Source organism: Curcuma longa, chromosome 11 (assembly GCF_044706935.1).
Source record: "Curcuma longa cultivar G26 ecotype Majalengka, Jawa Barat chromosome 11, ITB_CL_G26_1.1, whole genome shotgun sequence".
In the NCBI taxonomy this organism is placed as follows: domain Eukaryota; kingdom Viridiplantae; phylum Streptophyta; class Magnoliopsida; order Zingiberales; family Zingiberaceae; genus Curcuma; species Curcuma longa.
In genome coordinates this window covers 17,621,164-17,635,529 of record NC_133871.1, presented here as the reverse complement: position 1 = coordinate 17,635,529, position 14,366 = coordinate 17,621,164, and the positions used below count along the sequence as shown (strand labels likewise).

The following is a 14,366-nucleotide window of genomic DNA, read 5'->3' as shown; positions in this document are numbered from 1 at the left end:
AAGTTATTTGCTATAACAAATTTTATTAAAAACTATTTCACATTAACATTTTATGTGAACCAAATAGACACTTGATCTCAATCAATTCATAATAGAAATAAAATTGGGACATTTTCACAGGTTCAGTTCTTTCTCAAAGGCTTGCGTGAAAGGGTGCACATAAGATTGTTGTTGGAGAAAGATATACTACAACTAATAGATATTATAGCAAAGCTCTTCGCCATGCTTCTTCAAGGTACAACACAAGTGCAAATCTCCATTAAGATAGATTGAATTGTCATCCCCAACATGAAAGTAAAAAAAAATTACTACAACACAAGAATGAGAAGCCATGGGGTTGCTTCATTCTATCAGGGCCATTTCAATTGTGACAACAATTACCACGGGTCTGAAGAAATGACATGAAAAAGCAGTGAAACAATATTCGTTTTAAGCCAGTTGAAGTAGTTTATTGAAGTATAATAGTTATTGCTCATGGCAAAGATTTGGATCTCAAGGCCAAGTTTTATCAGACTTTGATGCTTCAAAAAAGTTCATGATAAAGCTGCAACTGAATTCAGCAGGCATCTAGATCCCTGCACGGAGGTGGCTTGCATTCCCCAAGTAAGGTAATGTTTCCTCCTTCTGGTCCACTCCTAGTTCGGTTGGGATTTTGCGTTCCGACCTGCACAAAACCATAATGCACAATCAAGGAAGACAGTGAGTGAAAATTCACTGTCACTGAGCACTTACCGGAGGTTTTTCACCCCTTCTCAACATCTCAACGATCTCAACAACTCGTTTTGGTGTAACATCCTCCTGGAGTAAAATTAAAGAATTACAATTTATCTGACGATTCACACAACGCAAATCACCAAATCATCCTATAATAACATATTGCGAACAAGATAGATGTCTTACAATTGACCTCAAATCTTGATTGTTTTACACAAAATAACATCATTGAGATTCTAGTCTTGGATGTAAATAAAGATCTTGATTGAAGAAAAGAGTACCATTAAAAACATAAAAAAGAATTGACAGATCTGGAGAATGTTAGCATTTTGCATGTTTTTTAATATTTTTGGTTCAGTAATATATATCAATCAACTTTTAGAAGATTGTAATATAATCAAGCTGATCTTACTCAAAATTGCAATGAATTATATCTATAATGTAGTAGCTACAAGATGAAGTAAAAAAAATGAAGTCAAAGAAAAGAAGTGATATATAGCCCCATTCATCAATGAAATAAAATTTGAACATTGTTGTAAATTGTATCTTAGGAGACTAGAGAAAACTGACATAGTAATTGTATGTGTATCCTTCCGAGCCAGTGCTGTAGTCAGCTACGGTGATCATAGGTGCATTGACACAACAACCCTGTTGTGATGGACAAATGCCATTAGCAATGGAATATTAAATCTGAAAACTATAAAATATAGCACCTCAGGTCAATCTTCGATTGCCAGAAGAAATTAAATACAACAGCATTTGGTAACACTAACCATACACTCCATTTCACCAACTGAAAACATTCCATCCTTTGTCACTTCTGTGAATATGAATTATATTTTGTTCAAAACCATGAACAGTAATTCTTTAGATTGATGGAAATGGTCTTCAAATACTCACCATTGCGCTTTACCCCCAAGTGCTTTAGCAAAGCCTCTTCAATTTCTCGAGATCCACGTATCATACAAGGTGTTGTTCCACAAACCAAGAGGTGATACTTACCAACCTGAACACCAGTAGTTAAATAGTTGCAAGAAGCAAAAGAGGCACAGATGTGCACAGAAATAGATGATGAAATGGATAGCATGGAACAGAATAAAAGATTTGAAGAAACTAGCAGGTTCATACCTTTGTCCGATTGAACATTGAATAGAATGTAGCAACTTCATAGACACGTATGGGAGCAACTTCTATAATCTTTGCCACCTAAAATAGAAAAAGTTGAAAGTAGATGAAAAAAACATGGCGTGATACTCATGAATAATAAAAATTAAAAAAATACAAAGAGTTCTTTTCAACCGTTGGCAATAAATGGATAAACCATACGAGCAAGAAATAATTTGAAGAATATGTAATTGACCACCTTTGATCAAAATTAAAATATTAGTAATCATTTTCTCAAGTTGTTAAAATAATCATTGTACAAAGGTTATCCAAATAATCATTACAAGCATACATATTCTCCAAACAGGGACGGAACCACGGGGGGAGGGGGGGAGTGAGACTAGTGCAAGAGGTGTAGGGGTATAGAAATGGAGGGGGCGAATGGGAGGCAACCACATTGCCACCCCCTCAACGCAAACACACATCTTTCGCCCCCCAATATGAAATTCCTAGCTCCATCCCTGCCTTCAAAGATAAGATTGTCCATTTTAGTAGGAAATTTAAATCTTAGGTTCTTGCACAGCATTGATTCTGTTTGGTCAACCCTTCCAGATTAACATAATATTTATGATATATGCATGTATCATGTGTGGATATATAGGTTAATATGTTAATTGCTATGATTTTTTATTGTTATGTTCACTAATTAACTTAAACCTTAAACTGCAATTTTCATTGTTATTCTCAATAAAAAAATATTGCTTGATAACTCTTTTTTGGTTAATTTTTTTATCAATATATATTTATTTTTCAATTTACAGTTTTAAACTGAACCAAAGTAAATTTTTTATTTTTGTTTCAATATGAAATATTTCAGTTTGATTTAATTTTTCTCTCCAATCAGATAAACCAAGTCATGCCCACCCATAGATGTAGTTCTTGGTTCAAGAATGTGCCTAAAATTTACTCCCTTTGTCAATCTTGACGAACAAAAAACTGGTGTTTCCCTTTATTTCCCAAAGCTTAGTCCTCAATCTCCAAAAAGATGAAAAATAAGAAAGCAACTGATTACTTGTAGGACCATAAAACCATCAATCAGAACTTCACTGGTATAAGACTGCTTTAGGAACCAGTATGCAGGTGAGTTTGAGAAAGCTTTGCCAAAGTGCTTTAAGGCTTCGAAGAATTTTGAGGTTAAACTAAGGTGTTTGGTAAGGATATGATCTTTTTTTTTTCTCCAATGCACAACCTACTCAAATCCATTTTACAATATAGGTGAGAAGCACCAGTACAGCCCCTTCCCCAAAGTTAATTCTTAGTTTGCTACTAAAATCAATACAGTAGTTTAATAAAAATGATAATAAATATTTGCATACACATATCACACATAAAATAACTGTTTACTATACTTATAAACAATAATATTAAAAATGCAGGATATTGGATCATAACCTTATTAGCATCGAATTAAAATTTTCAATTGAAAAATATTCGTGTATTAATAAAGAATATAGAATTTTACCAATAATTAACACTTTAAATAATTCAATTAATTATACAGCAATAATTTTACAACCCAAAATAAAGAATGACACTTTTAGCTACTAAGTCTCATCATACATCATGAAACTGTCTATGTCCTAGCTTTAGTTTGATATTTTAAGAGAAATGAAATAAATAGTCCTGTAATGATAGGGGCAAGAGGAAAAACAGTGTCAATCAGTTATATACACACACACCAATGTAAATTATAAGGCAGAGAAACTCCAATTTGGTCTTTTAAGAGAAGTGAAAGATATAGACCTGTAACAATAAGGCAAGAGAAAAAAACCCAACCATTGTGCCTCATGTACACACACACACACACACACACATTCAGAATCATAAAAAAATGGCAACAATCAGTCAATATGTATTGCAGACGAACACCAAAGTAAATTATAAGGCATAAAAACTCTAATTTGATCTTTTAAGATGAGTGAAAACATAGTCCTATAACAATAGAGAAAAAATAACCATTGTGCTTCATGAACTGAAGGGAATGTGTGTGTATTCAGATTCATAAAAAAAATAGCAACAATCAGTCAATGAAAAGTGTAGACAAAAAACTTGGTATCTATCTGATATTTTTGCATAGTACTCTTATATCAGGATATACAGTTGTTCTTCGTCTAACCCTTAAATGAAAATGAGAAGACAAAGAAAATAAACAAACAATAACAAGAGTAAGCTATTTTATTCCAGCAACCAGAGCATGATGCTATAGAAGACTGCCAGCTTTGCAGTTGATTGATGACTCTTCCAAACAAAAAATAATAAGACTGAAAACAATAGGAAAATTCAGGAATATAGAGATGGAGAATTAGTAAGCTATGAGACTTAAATTACTAAGCAAACCTTGCCTTAGTGGTCAACATCTGAGTTCAAATTCTTGATATCGCTCAATCAATTCAGTTGTTGTGGGAACACAACAATATTACTCAAAATAAAAGAAAAAGCAGTAGCTAGAAGGGAACTTTGACAGCATGATAATTTCAAAGTTCTTAGAAGTACCAAGACTCAACCAGTTATAAGGTACCTAGCGGCTATGATCGGGAAGAGGTTAAGACTTCAGGTCCTCAGCGAAAGAAGAATTTCAAGTTCAGTTGTCTAAATTCACAGTCTTCAATTTCATATTTATAGTCGTATAGGTTACATTCTTTCTGTGATAGCCCACTTTCCCATTAGACAGCATGCCATCATTAGGTTAAACCTTGTGAATGAACAATGATAGTAGATAAATAACTCTTTGAACAGAGTAAAATTGAGTAGAAGCTAACATACAGCATTCATTGCAGAAACAGGTAGCCATCCACCATGTTGTTGCTGTGCAAGATCCAATAGAGGAATAACAGCAGATTGCTTGTAATTTGAAGGATAATGGGACATTATCTCCTTGACCTAGAGATGCACAGAATAAGAACTATGTTAAAACAAAGAAAATAGTATCCATCTGTCAGAATAAACAAATCTTGTTGGATTAAAAAATTTTGTGATTGTACAGAGTTTGTATGCTAACAACATTTAGGTACATCAGGTCCAATTCTGCCTGCTCAAGATGCCATATATAAGAGCAAAGGATCAACATGCATAGTTACAGAAGCTTCTGTGAGTATTAGTAAGTCTTGTGATTATGATGTACAATACTGGAATTCTTACGGAGTGTATTATCCACTGGGCATTTACTGTTAAACAGAATACCCAAATCAACTCAGAATAGCTAAATCATCCACAAAATTTCTATAAAGAAATTACAACACATAAAACCAAATGACGAGGGAGAACTTAGACACGCATGCCAAGGGGTTGAGACATTGTAGGGCAGAGATAGATCCCTATTGAATCGTCTTTTGAGAAGGACACAATGATGTGATTCACTCCCAAAGCCAACAAGAACTCAACAGGTCCAAGTGTGAAGATCAATACAAAAAAGACTGTCACCAAACAGTTGAACTAAGCACGAAGAGAAGATCAAATATCTATAAGATTAGCATATCCTGATAGAGTCTGAAGTTTGAGAAATAATAAGATGGGCGATGGCTAAAGAGGAAGTTCATCTACAAAAATAATGCTACTTTTATTTTATCCTGCTCCAGAATACTAAATGATTCACAATTTAGCGAAATATTAAGGAACTAAAAGAAGGAAAAAAGAGATTAACTAACAAATCCAAATCACAATAAAAGTATCCAGGCCAACACTGAACAGGAGAAACTTGCAAATAATCAGAATAACATCTTAATCACGCTCGTATCACATTCGGCATTATTCTCAGCGTTTCACGAGACGCAAACAACAATTGGATTCAAAATGCCGTACCCTCTCCATATTCGAGGCACTAAATTCCCATAGTGTGTCGGGCTTGTTATCCGGCGAATCAATGTGCTGAAAAACCAAAAATCAAAATCGAATCTTTAGCAGTTCCAAGCCTAATCCGAGAACCTAGCAAAAAAAAAAAAAAAAAAAAAAAGATCGCAAATTTATGTAATAGATCCCGCGATTTCTAAAGACTCACATAGTTCAGGGCTGTGGAGAAGGATCTTGCGGCAGTAGAAGCGGCCGAAGAAAGCTGGAAGAAATCCAAGACATTAGGGATCCACAAAGAGCTCACGAGACAAAATCGAAGAAGGCAAACCCTACCGGCAGCGACGGACGCAGCACCCGGCGAATCTCCAAGAGGCGCTTGGCCGCCAGACGCGACACCATGACGGGCGATCGGCGCAGAAGGGTTCGCCTAGCGATTCCACAGATCAGAGCGACAGAAGAGAGGGCTCACGTCCTTTCCGCCTACGCTGTTTTTGTTGTCGCAGTCCCAGACTACTAGATATAGCACAGGAGAGATGGGTACAAAACGGGTACGATTAGCTTTACATTCGAAGACAATGTGCCAAAACGGAGGCCAACAAAGGTAACCCACCAATAAATTGCTGGTGCTAACCTGGGTTGCGACAAAAGTGTGTCATGCCACACTATAATTTTAGTTGCCGCAATAAATATATATTTACTTTCATAATTATTTTTTTTCAAAACTAATATTTCTTCAAGTATCAAAATGTTTTTTTTTCTTATTGTTTGTGGTTTCAAAAAAATGTTTAATTAATTAAATAGTTTCTTTCTTCTCTACTTCGTAATTACAGTTTTATGTTTAAAACATAAAAAATATTTTTAAACATAACTAATACAAATTTCAAGTGTGAAGGCTGATGAACTTGGAAATTGAACTCCAAGCAAAAACGAAGAAAAAAAAACTATCTTCTGTTTTCGATGAACACAACTTAATTAATAAATTAATCTCCATTTCTTCTTTGACTTCCAAAAATATATTCAATCCTTTGATTGGAATCACATGATCCAATACTTTACTGTCCGATCGAGATCCTGTGATTGATGCCTCTAGAATATTATTGAAATGGATAATAATCGAATCTTGATGAAATCGAGATAATACTCTTCAATTTAGTCGACCGAAGGCAGCCCATGTGGTCAGGCCCGGCTCAGCCAGCAACATAGGCATGTGGCTGAGGAAGCCAACCCTGGTCATTGATTCATGTATCGATCAATGCATAAAGTAGCACAGGAGATGTTAGGATCTGATCTGCTGGCCTAACACAATAATAATTGCTCAGACTTTCGAAATGTAGAATCAAATTAAACTAAGTTTAGTCAAAAGCTTTCAGAATATGAATTACTTATTCTCTTTAGCAAAAAATAAAATTCACCATCCCAACGACTCCACACGATTGACAAATTACTTATTCTCGGAGCATGGTAAAGGTACAAGATTAATAACTCATGAAGTCTGCACTTGGCTTGTACTAATCTGCCTTCGGTCATAAATAGTCGGGGGAAGGGGGGGGGGGGGGGGGGGGGGGGGGGGAATCAAAGTAAATTTCTTCCTACGGCACATTCATCACTTGAATAGTCTGCAATGTATCGGACGGACAGTGCAATGATCAAATCACCAGGTTGGATCATTCCTCTAGCCTTGAGCAAAGAAAAAGTGCGATTTAGATTGTTCTCCATGTCGACCGATAAACTAAGACGAAATGGTATAAGACCCCACTGAAGATTCAGTCGTCGTCTAACTGATGCTGAAGGTGTAAATGCAAACACTGGACAATCAGGGCGACACCGTGAAAGCAGTGAGGCCATTTCGCCGGTCCTTGTAAAGAGGAAGAGTGCATCAACCCCCAAGTTGTTAGCTGCAAATCACAATAGATGAGATCAACAAAAATTAACTGAAGAACAATCTTGAACACAAAACTCATTAAAAGAGGATAAAATTGATTTGTAAATCAACTGTTTTTGAATAAATATTAGATATCTAAGTTGGATCTTTCCTGCCATAATCTTGTACCAGTTTGAAATTTTAACCTCGCAAGCTAATTTGTACATAAGCTTGTGTAGAAAATAAAAGTGATATTGAATGACCCAAAATTGTCTTGCAAATTAGCTTCCAATATTTTTTGAATAAAAATTAATACTCAAGTCTCTTCCATCATCCGATAGTCATTTTAAAATTTCTCACATTGTAAAAAGAAAGACAGTCTGGTACATGAAGCTTCAGTCAATATAGGATCCTGAAGAAGGATCAGATTACATTAAATTTATTGTACGCAATCTTACCCTACAACTGTAAAAGGTTATTTCCATAATTCGAACCAATAACCACAAGGTTACATGACAACAATTTTACCGTTGCGTTAATGCTCCCCTTCAATTTCTCACATTCTAATCTAACATAAATTTTAAATTTTAGCCCTAAAACTTGATTTTAAAACTACTATGTAGTAACAGATTTTCATGTGTTCTACTGAAACAAACAAAAAAAAAGTCTTAAGGACATGTCCACATTATCTATTTTCCTAGCACCAAAATGTTCCATTTATCCACCTAAGTACCCTTTGTAAAACCCTGGTAGCGTTTTACACTCACTTTCATTCTTCTTAAGATTTTTAATCAAGTATGATATTCACCGAGGAATTATATAATGGAAATCTTGTCTCTTAATTGAATCCAGGGTGAAACATAAGTCAAATGCCAATAAGGTTGTGAACCAAATCAAGGTACAAGACGGTAATTGATAGATGGGCACCCCACTATATAACGCTGAGGCAGTAGACAAGGATCTACACAGTCAATATCAAATAATATATCAACAGAAAAAATAACTAACACATGTATCTAACATAGTGAATTAATTAATTAATTAATTGCATGAATAAATATCCAAGAAATAAAATTAAGATGGCCACTGAAGTCGAGATGAATAGAAATAGGCAAATTGAAAGTGAAAATGTTTACCCATTGTGGCAGCCGAACTACATATATTCTCTGAAACTTTATCACAAAATGAAGATGAAATATCTGGAAGATCAATCCCCTCATGGCGCTTCTCTTCTCTCCACCATCTTTCAATGCGTAGGCTTACACTTCTAAGCACAGTTAATGCCTTATCTGGATACTGGCCCATAGCTGACTCACCTGAGAGCATCAGAGCATCTGCCCTCTGTTTAACTGCCTCTGACACATCAGCAACTTCAGCTCTAGTTGGTGTTGGATACTCGATCATAGATTCCAGAAGCTGAGAAGCTACAATTACAGGTTTGTTAAGCTGTCGGCACAACTTAACAATTTTTTGCTGAGCTGAAGGGACTTCTTCTAGAGGAATTTGAGAACCCATGTCTCCTCTGGCTATCATTGTTCCATCTGATGCACGGATGATCTCTTCTAGATTTTTCAACGAATCAAAACTCTCAATCTTTGCAATCACCGCGATTTCACTGAAATATGCAGTATAAGCTATCACATAAGAATGTATTATTGCTTTATAACAGAGCTATATTCATATCGATTATGCTTCAAGTTAACATTTATCAAAACAATGCACACCTGATACACTCCCAAAATATACTTGGTTTTGCTTCAAGATTGATCTTTCTAGTACAATTCTCTTCCTCACTTAGAGTGCTCATCCTCCATGGTACACAGAGACAAGGAAACTAGATACTAGTGAATATGCACTAATATAAGTGCTATGAAAAATGAACATGTGCCGCTTGTACCATTCTTATGTAAGGTTGAAAAATCAAATAACAGTCAAAAAACACAATGTTACCCAAGACAAGAAAATTCACCCACTACGAAGCCATGCTACATTAGAAAGATAACATTTTAAAGTTCTCATTCACCCTCAACATGAAAATGCTCTAACCACTGGGAGTGGAGTTTTCTATCCATGAAAATTTCCTATCTGGCAATGCGACGGTCCATGCATTGGCACAAATCTGCTAAGCAGATCTACAGATTTGATATTTATCCTCTCTATTATTTTCTTCAAAAAATGAATGGAGACTCATATTTGATACTGCATTAACCTTTCTTTCTTGTTTTCCCAATATTTTTTAGTGCCAGAATCATTAAGCCAACAAGCTAAGAATTCAGTCATGGAAGTCTCGAAAAGTGTTCTCAATGTATATTAATGTAAATCCTCTAACTTGTAAAGTTTCACCAATGTTAAAAATAATGATCATCAAAGGCATCAATCGTTTTAACTTATACTGAACCACCAAAACTTCAATGGGACTTTTTTTTCATAAAGAAAAGAGAGAATTGTGCAATTACAAATATGTACCAGAAATCTAAGTGAGTTGACCCCAAGTAGTTGGAGCAAAAGCGGTTGATGATAATGATGAGGTGTAAGAACTATAGATGAAATTTATGTCACAGAATTTTAATACAAACATGAAGACAAATAAATTGTTTTTGAAATCATAGGACGGGTTGTGTTGACATAAGTGAATTTTAGTTGAGGAATATGGCACAAACAAGCATGCACAAATGCTCTCAATTACATTTGCAAATCCATAATAAGCCATAAGTTCCGAGTCTTGGATCCAAGGGCAAAGCCTAAAATAATATTCTTTTTTGACCACCTATATAGTTTAAAAAGATTAGCTAGTAGCACTTGGTCTATAGAAGAATAAAAAGAAGTACATTTTTGAAAAATTAAAAAACAAAGGATGTAAAGAAAGGGGAAAAGGGCAAAAAAACCTATTTACTTGTCATGACATCTTGCAGCTATATAGCTCTTGAGATGATTTATGACATCTGCAGACTTGACAAAGGAAACTGCAATGAAGTCCACACCCTCAGATATTGCATTGTCAATATCAAGCCAATCCTGCACATATCCATGTCATCAACACAAGGATGCAGAATAGTAATGAATTTTGACAGAGGTAATTCGGTAGTTAATTTTTGTTGCCAGTAATCACCTATCTTTGTATCAGTATTTTCATTTATCTAGATCTGATTACAAAAAAAAATTATCAGCTAAACTCTGAAGATGATTTTGCTTTTCTTGTCCCAGTTATAAGGAAATATTCGCCACAACATTTCATCACTGACCAATTGCATGACATCATTTAAAAATATGATTTACTCTAACACCACTGCAAAGATTATACATGTTTTCATATGCTCATTATCTGACCCAATCTACTGGAATGAACTTACAATCATAAGATTGCTACAGATTAAAATGCTTCAGGTCTTATGCAAAAGAACAACAAACTTAGATGATCCAATGATGATGTTGAAAAGGCAATCTTTTATGTGCTTTTGTAGTCTCAGAAAAGAGAATATCTTCCACCAAGGTTTAATGGTGGTTTTCATGACTGTTTTTGATAATCACTACTCATTTTGCTCATCTAATCAATAAAGGAATTACTTAAGATAATTGTAAGATTCAAATGAACATCAAAATGCAAGCTTGAGAACAAATAGATCAGGTGATGTTTTCCTTTTTAAAAACATAAAGTAAAATTTAATTTGCAATTTCAGAACCCTTTCTCAACCTGTAAGAGCATAATGCATATACTCACAAATGAAGTTTAAGACCCTTTCTAAACTGATAATTGGAGTTAAAAAAATTTCCACAAGTAACCAAATTGAGTGGACACCTACAAGGAGATGCACAAACCTTAGAAGAAATTGTAGGAAGCATTGCATTACGTTCTTGGACCAATCTTCCATTCCTCCGAAAAGTAAGATTAGCACGTGGCAACAACAATCCAGGATCAGTGCACTGGCATTTTACATCTGGACCAATCTTTTCAATCACCTCAAACCTAACCATTCCTCCATCCACGAGAAGTTCATCGCCAACACTAACATCTGCATTAGGAGCAAATAGACATGAGAGACTAAATGATATAATGACCTCCACTTATCAAAAGGGGAAACAAAGAAATTTTGTCTTCAACCTTCAGCAAAGCCATCATAATTCACAGTGATGGTCCTTTCTGGAAGTGGTGCATCAAAAGCTCTTACACTAAATATCCAAATCTCTCCGTCCTGTATCAGATAGAATGTTTACTAGGTTAGTGTCACATGAGTCCAACTTAACCAATTTAGTCCCTATGAATTTTCAACATGGAAAAAATTGGATTAGAAAATCATTTTGATTTTATTCAGATCACTAATTACTTGAGTCCATATAGTTATTTTTTGGATAATAACATTGATGAACTCGCTTACAGTCTGATACTTATTTTGCATTATATACTGCTTGCATATGATTCATGAGAATCAACAAATTGCAAGGAACCTAAGCCTTGGTTTGAAATAAATGTAAGGATGAAATGAGTAACATAGACCTAACAATTCGGCAAAGGATTGAACATAATGACAATGAGGAATAACAAGCGTATAATGAGGAATAACAGGCATATGAAATTGAACTCCCTAAATACGGAAAACATTTACAAAGCTTCACGATGCTCATTTCTTGCATTATCTAAATGCCGGAGTGGAACAAAGGAGAAAATTATGAGCATAAACCTTACCTCGGCCTTTACAGAGGCGGTTCCATCGAGATCACCCATGTGAATCTCACTCCCCTGGTGTCCACCATCACAGCCACGGCGAACCCCTTCCCCTCGTTGAGGCGGCGGACCTTTCGGATGACCTGGCGGTGCCACTCTCGGGTGCCGTGGCACATGTTCACCCTGGCGACGTTCATTCCTCCGACGGCGAGCGCCTCGATCTGGTCGGCGGAGCAGGTGGCGGGGCCAATGGTGCAGACCAGCTTGGTCCGCCTCGTGCTCCGGAAGCCGTTCTCCCTGAGCTCCGCCTCGGTAATGGCGTCGACATCGATGGATGCAGCGCCTCCGTCGGAGGGGACGAGGCCCAGATCGGGAAGGGAGGAGGCGGAGGCGGCGGCGGAGGCGCGAAGGGAGAGGGGGCGAGAGCGGGTGCAGCGGAGGGAGGGGAGTGGGAAAGGGAGTGGGAAAATCGCAGGCTTGGCGGAGGAGATCGTCGGGAGAGAAGGTGAGCGAACGGGAGGCGAGAGGAGGTGGTGGGTTTGCGCCGCCATGTCGATTGCTTGCTCGGCCGACTCGAGGAGCAGAGGCGAAGTACGCGAATAATTTTCCACGCCCGATCTGACGGTCTTTATCATCTCCATCTAAGATCGGACGGTTTGCAAGAGCCTGGCCGTCGACGTGGCTACTGGCTGGTGACGTAGAATGAGTAGGGGTGCAAACGAGTCAAGCCACTCATGAGCTGCTCGTGAGCCGCTCGGTCAAAGCTCAGCTCGAGCTTGATTTTGACTGAGCTCGAGCCGAGCTCGAGCTCCTTTAATACTGGCTCGATGGCTCATCGAGCTTTTTTGAGCCCAACTATATATGTATAATATATTTTTATCTATTCATGTGAATATTGATAAATTTAGGTCATTAAGTAATTAATGATAAGTATTAGGGTAAATTATGTTGGAATGAAGTTTGAGAATAATTATGTTTTGACTTTTGATGTCCATAATTTAACTTTTTTATTAGAAAGATAGATAATTATATTTGATCAATTTTATGGGTGAATTTGATCAAGTTGTTAAAATTACAGTAAAATAAGCTCAAGTTATGATTGGCTCGAGCTCGAGCTCGAGCTCGAAAGCTTGCTTTTAATTCGAGCTTTTCGAGTCGAGCTCGAGCCTTGGATTAAATGATCGAGCCGAGTTCGAGCTCAAATTTACAAGCTCGATCGAGCTCGAGCTCGAGCCGAGCTAGCATAAAACGCGTCGAGCCGAGCTCGAGCCAAGGCTGGCTCGAGCTCGGCTCGACTCGTTTACAGCCCTAAGAATGAGTCAAACCAGAAGCGCTTTGATCGGGTGGGGAGAGTAGGGTGTATTTTCGAATTTAGAAACTATGAGGGTGTAAAATGAAATACATTAACATAATTTAAAATAATAAAATGTTATTTTATAAATAAATAAATAAGAGTGCTGAACTTATTTACTTTATATATTTTATTTTACAAATATATCATCTTAAACCTTAATATCTTGCATAAATATATATGATTCTAATTCACAATATTATATTCAATTTTAAAACAAATTAAATGTATTAATTTGAACCTGAACATTTAATGATAGTGACTAATTTTTAATTATGATGTTTATTTAATTTTTTAAAATAAAATTTATTTATTTTGACATTTGAATGTGTAATATTTTAAAAATAAAACCTAAAAGGAAGGAAAGATAATAAAATTATTTTTTAAAAATAGCATTATTATGGCTTGAAGCACTATTCCCCTTGGCTTATATATAATGATATGTTTATTAACATCTTTTCAATAGTAAGTCTATTATAGATGTGCCATTAATGAATTATACATGATAATTATAAGACAATTTAAATGGAAAAGAAAAGAGAAAAAAAAATCTAAAACAAGAAGCTAATTGTCGACATTTTGAATGAGATTAATCTTTATATTATCTTTTGACTGACAACATCAGCAAATAATAAATCACTGTTCTCAGCATACAACAAACATGAAATTAATTAAGTCATTTAATTTCTTCTCCATCTAGCTGCAAGGATCTGAAGATATTCCATACTAAGATTTTGGATCCAATGCTAATTAATTAGTTTCACTTAGTTAATCATGAAAAACATATAAAAATCAGACTAAATATTGTTAATCAGAATCTTAGGAACCTG

General features: G+C 35.8%; 1 protein-coding gene and 1 pseudogene across 1 annotated transcript; both read right to left on the bottom strand.

Annotated features, from left to right (window-relative positions):
* Positions 1-226: 226 nt before the first annotated feature.
* LOC141839863 (NADH dehydrogenase [ubiquinone] flavoprotein 2, mitochondrial) lies at positions 227-6,143 on the bottom strand. Its single transcript, XM_074727710.1, has 10 exons — positions 5,998-6,143; positions 5,873-5,926; positions 5,677-5,742; positions 4,642-4,758; positions 1,843-1,920; positions 1,615-1,720; positions 1,488-1,534; positions 1,285-1,362; positions 733-798; positions 227-664 (listed from the first exon to the last, which is right to left on the bottom strand). Exons 1-10 carry the CDS (start codon positions 6,061-6,063, stop codon positions 557-559), a joined length of 786 nt encoding a protein of 261 aa, XP_074583811.1. The 5' UTR covers positions 6,064-6,143; the 3' UTR covers positions 227-556.
* Positions 6,144-7,253: 1,110 nt separating this feature from the next.
* Positions 7,254-12,736, bottom strand: LOC141839766 (pyruvate kinase isozyme A, chloroplastic-like; annotated as a pseudogene).
* Between the last annotated feature and the right edge of the window lie 1,630 nt (positions 12,737-14,366).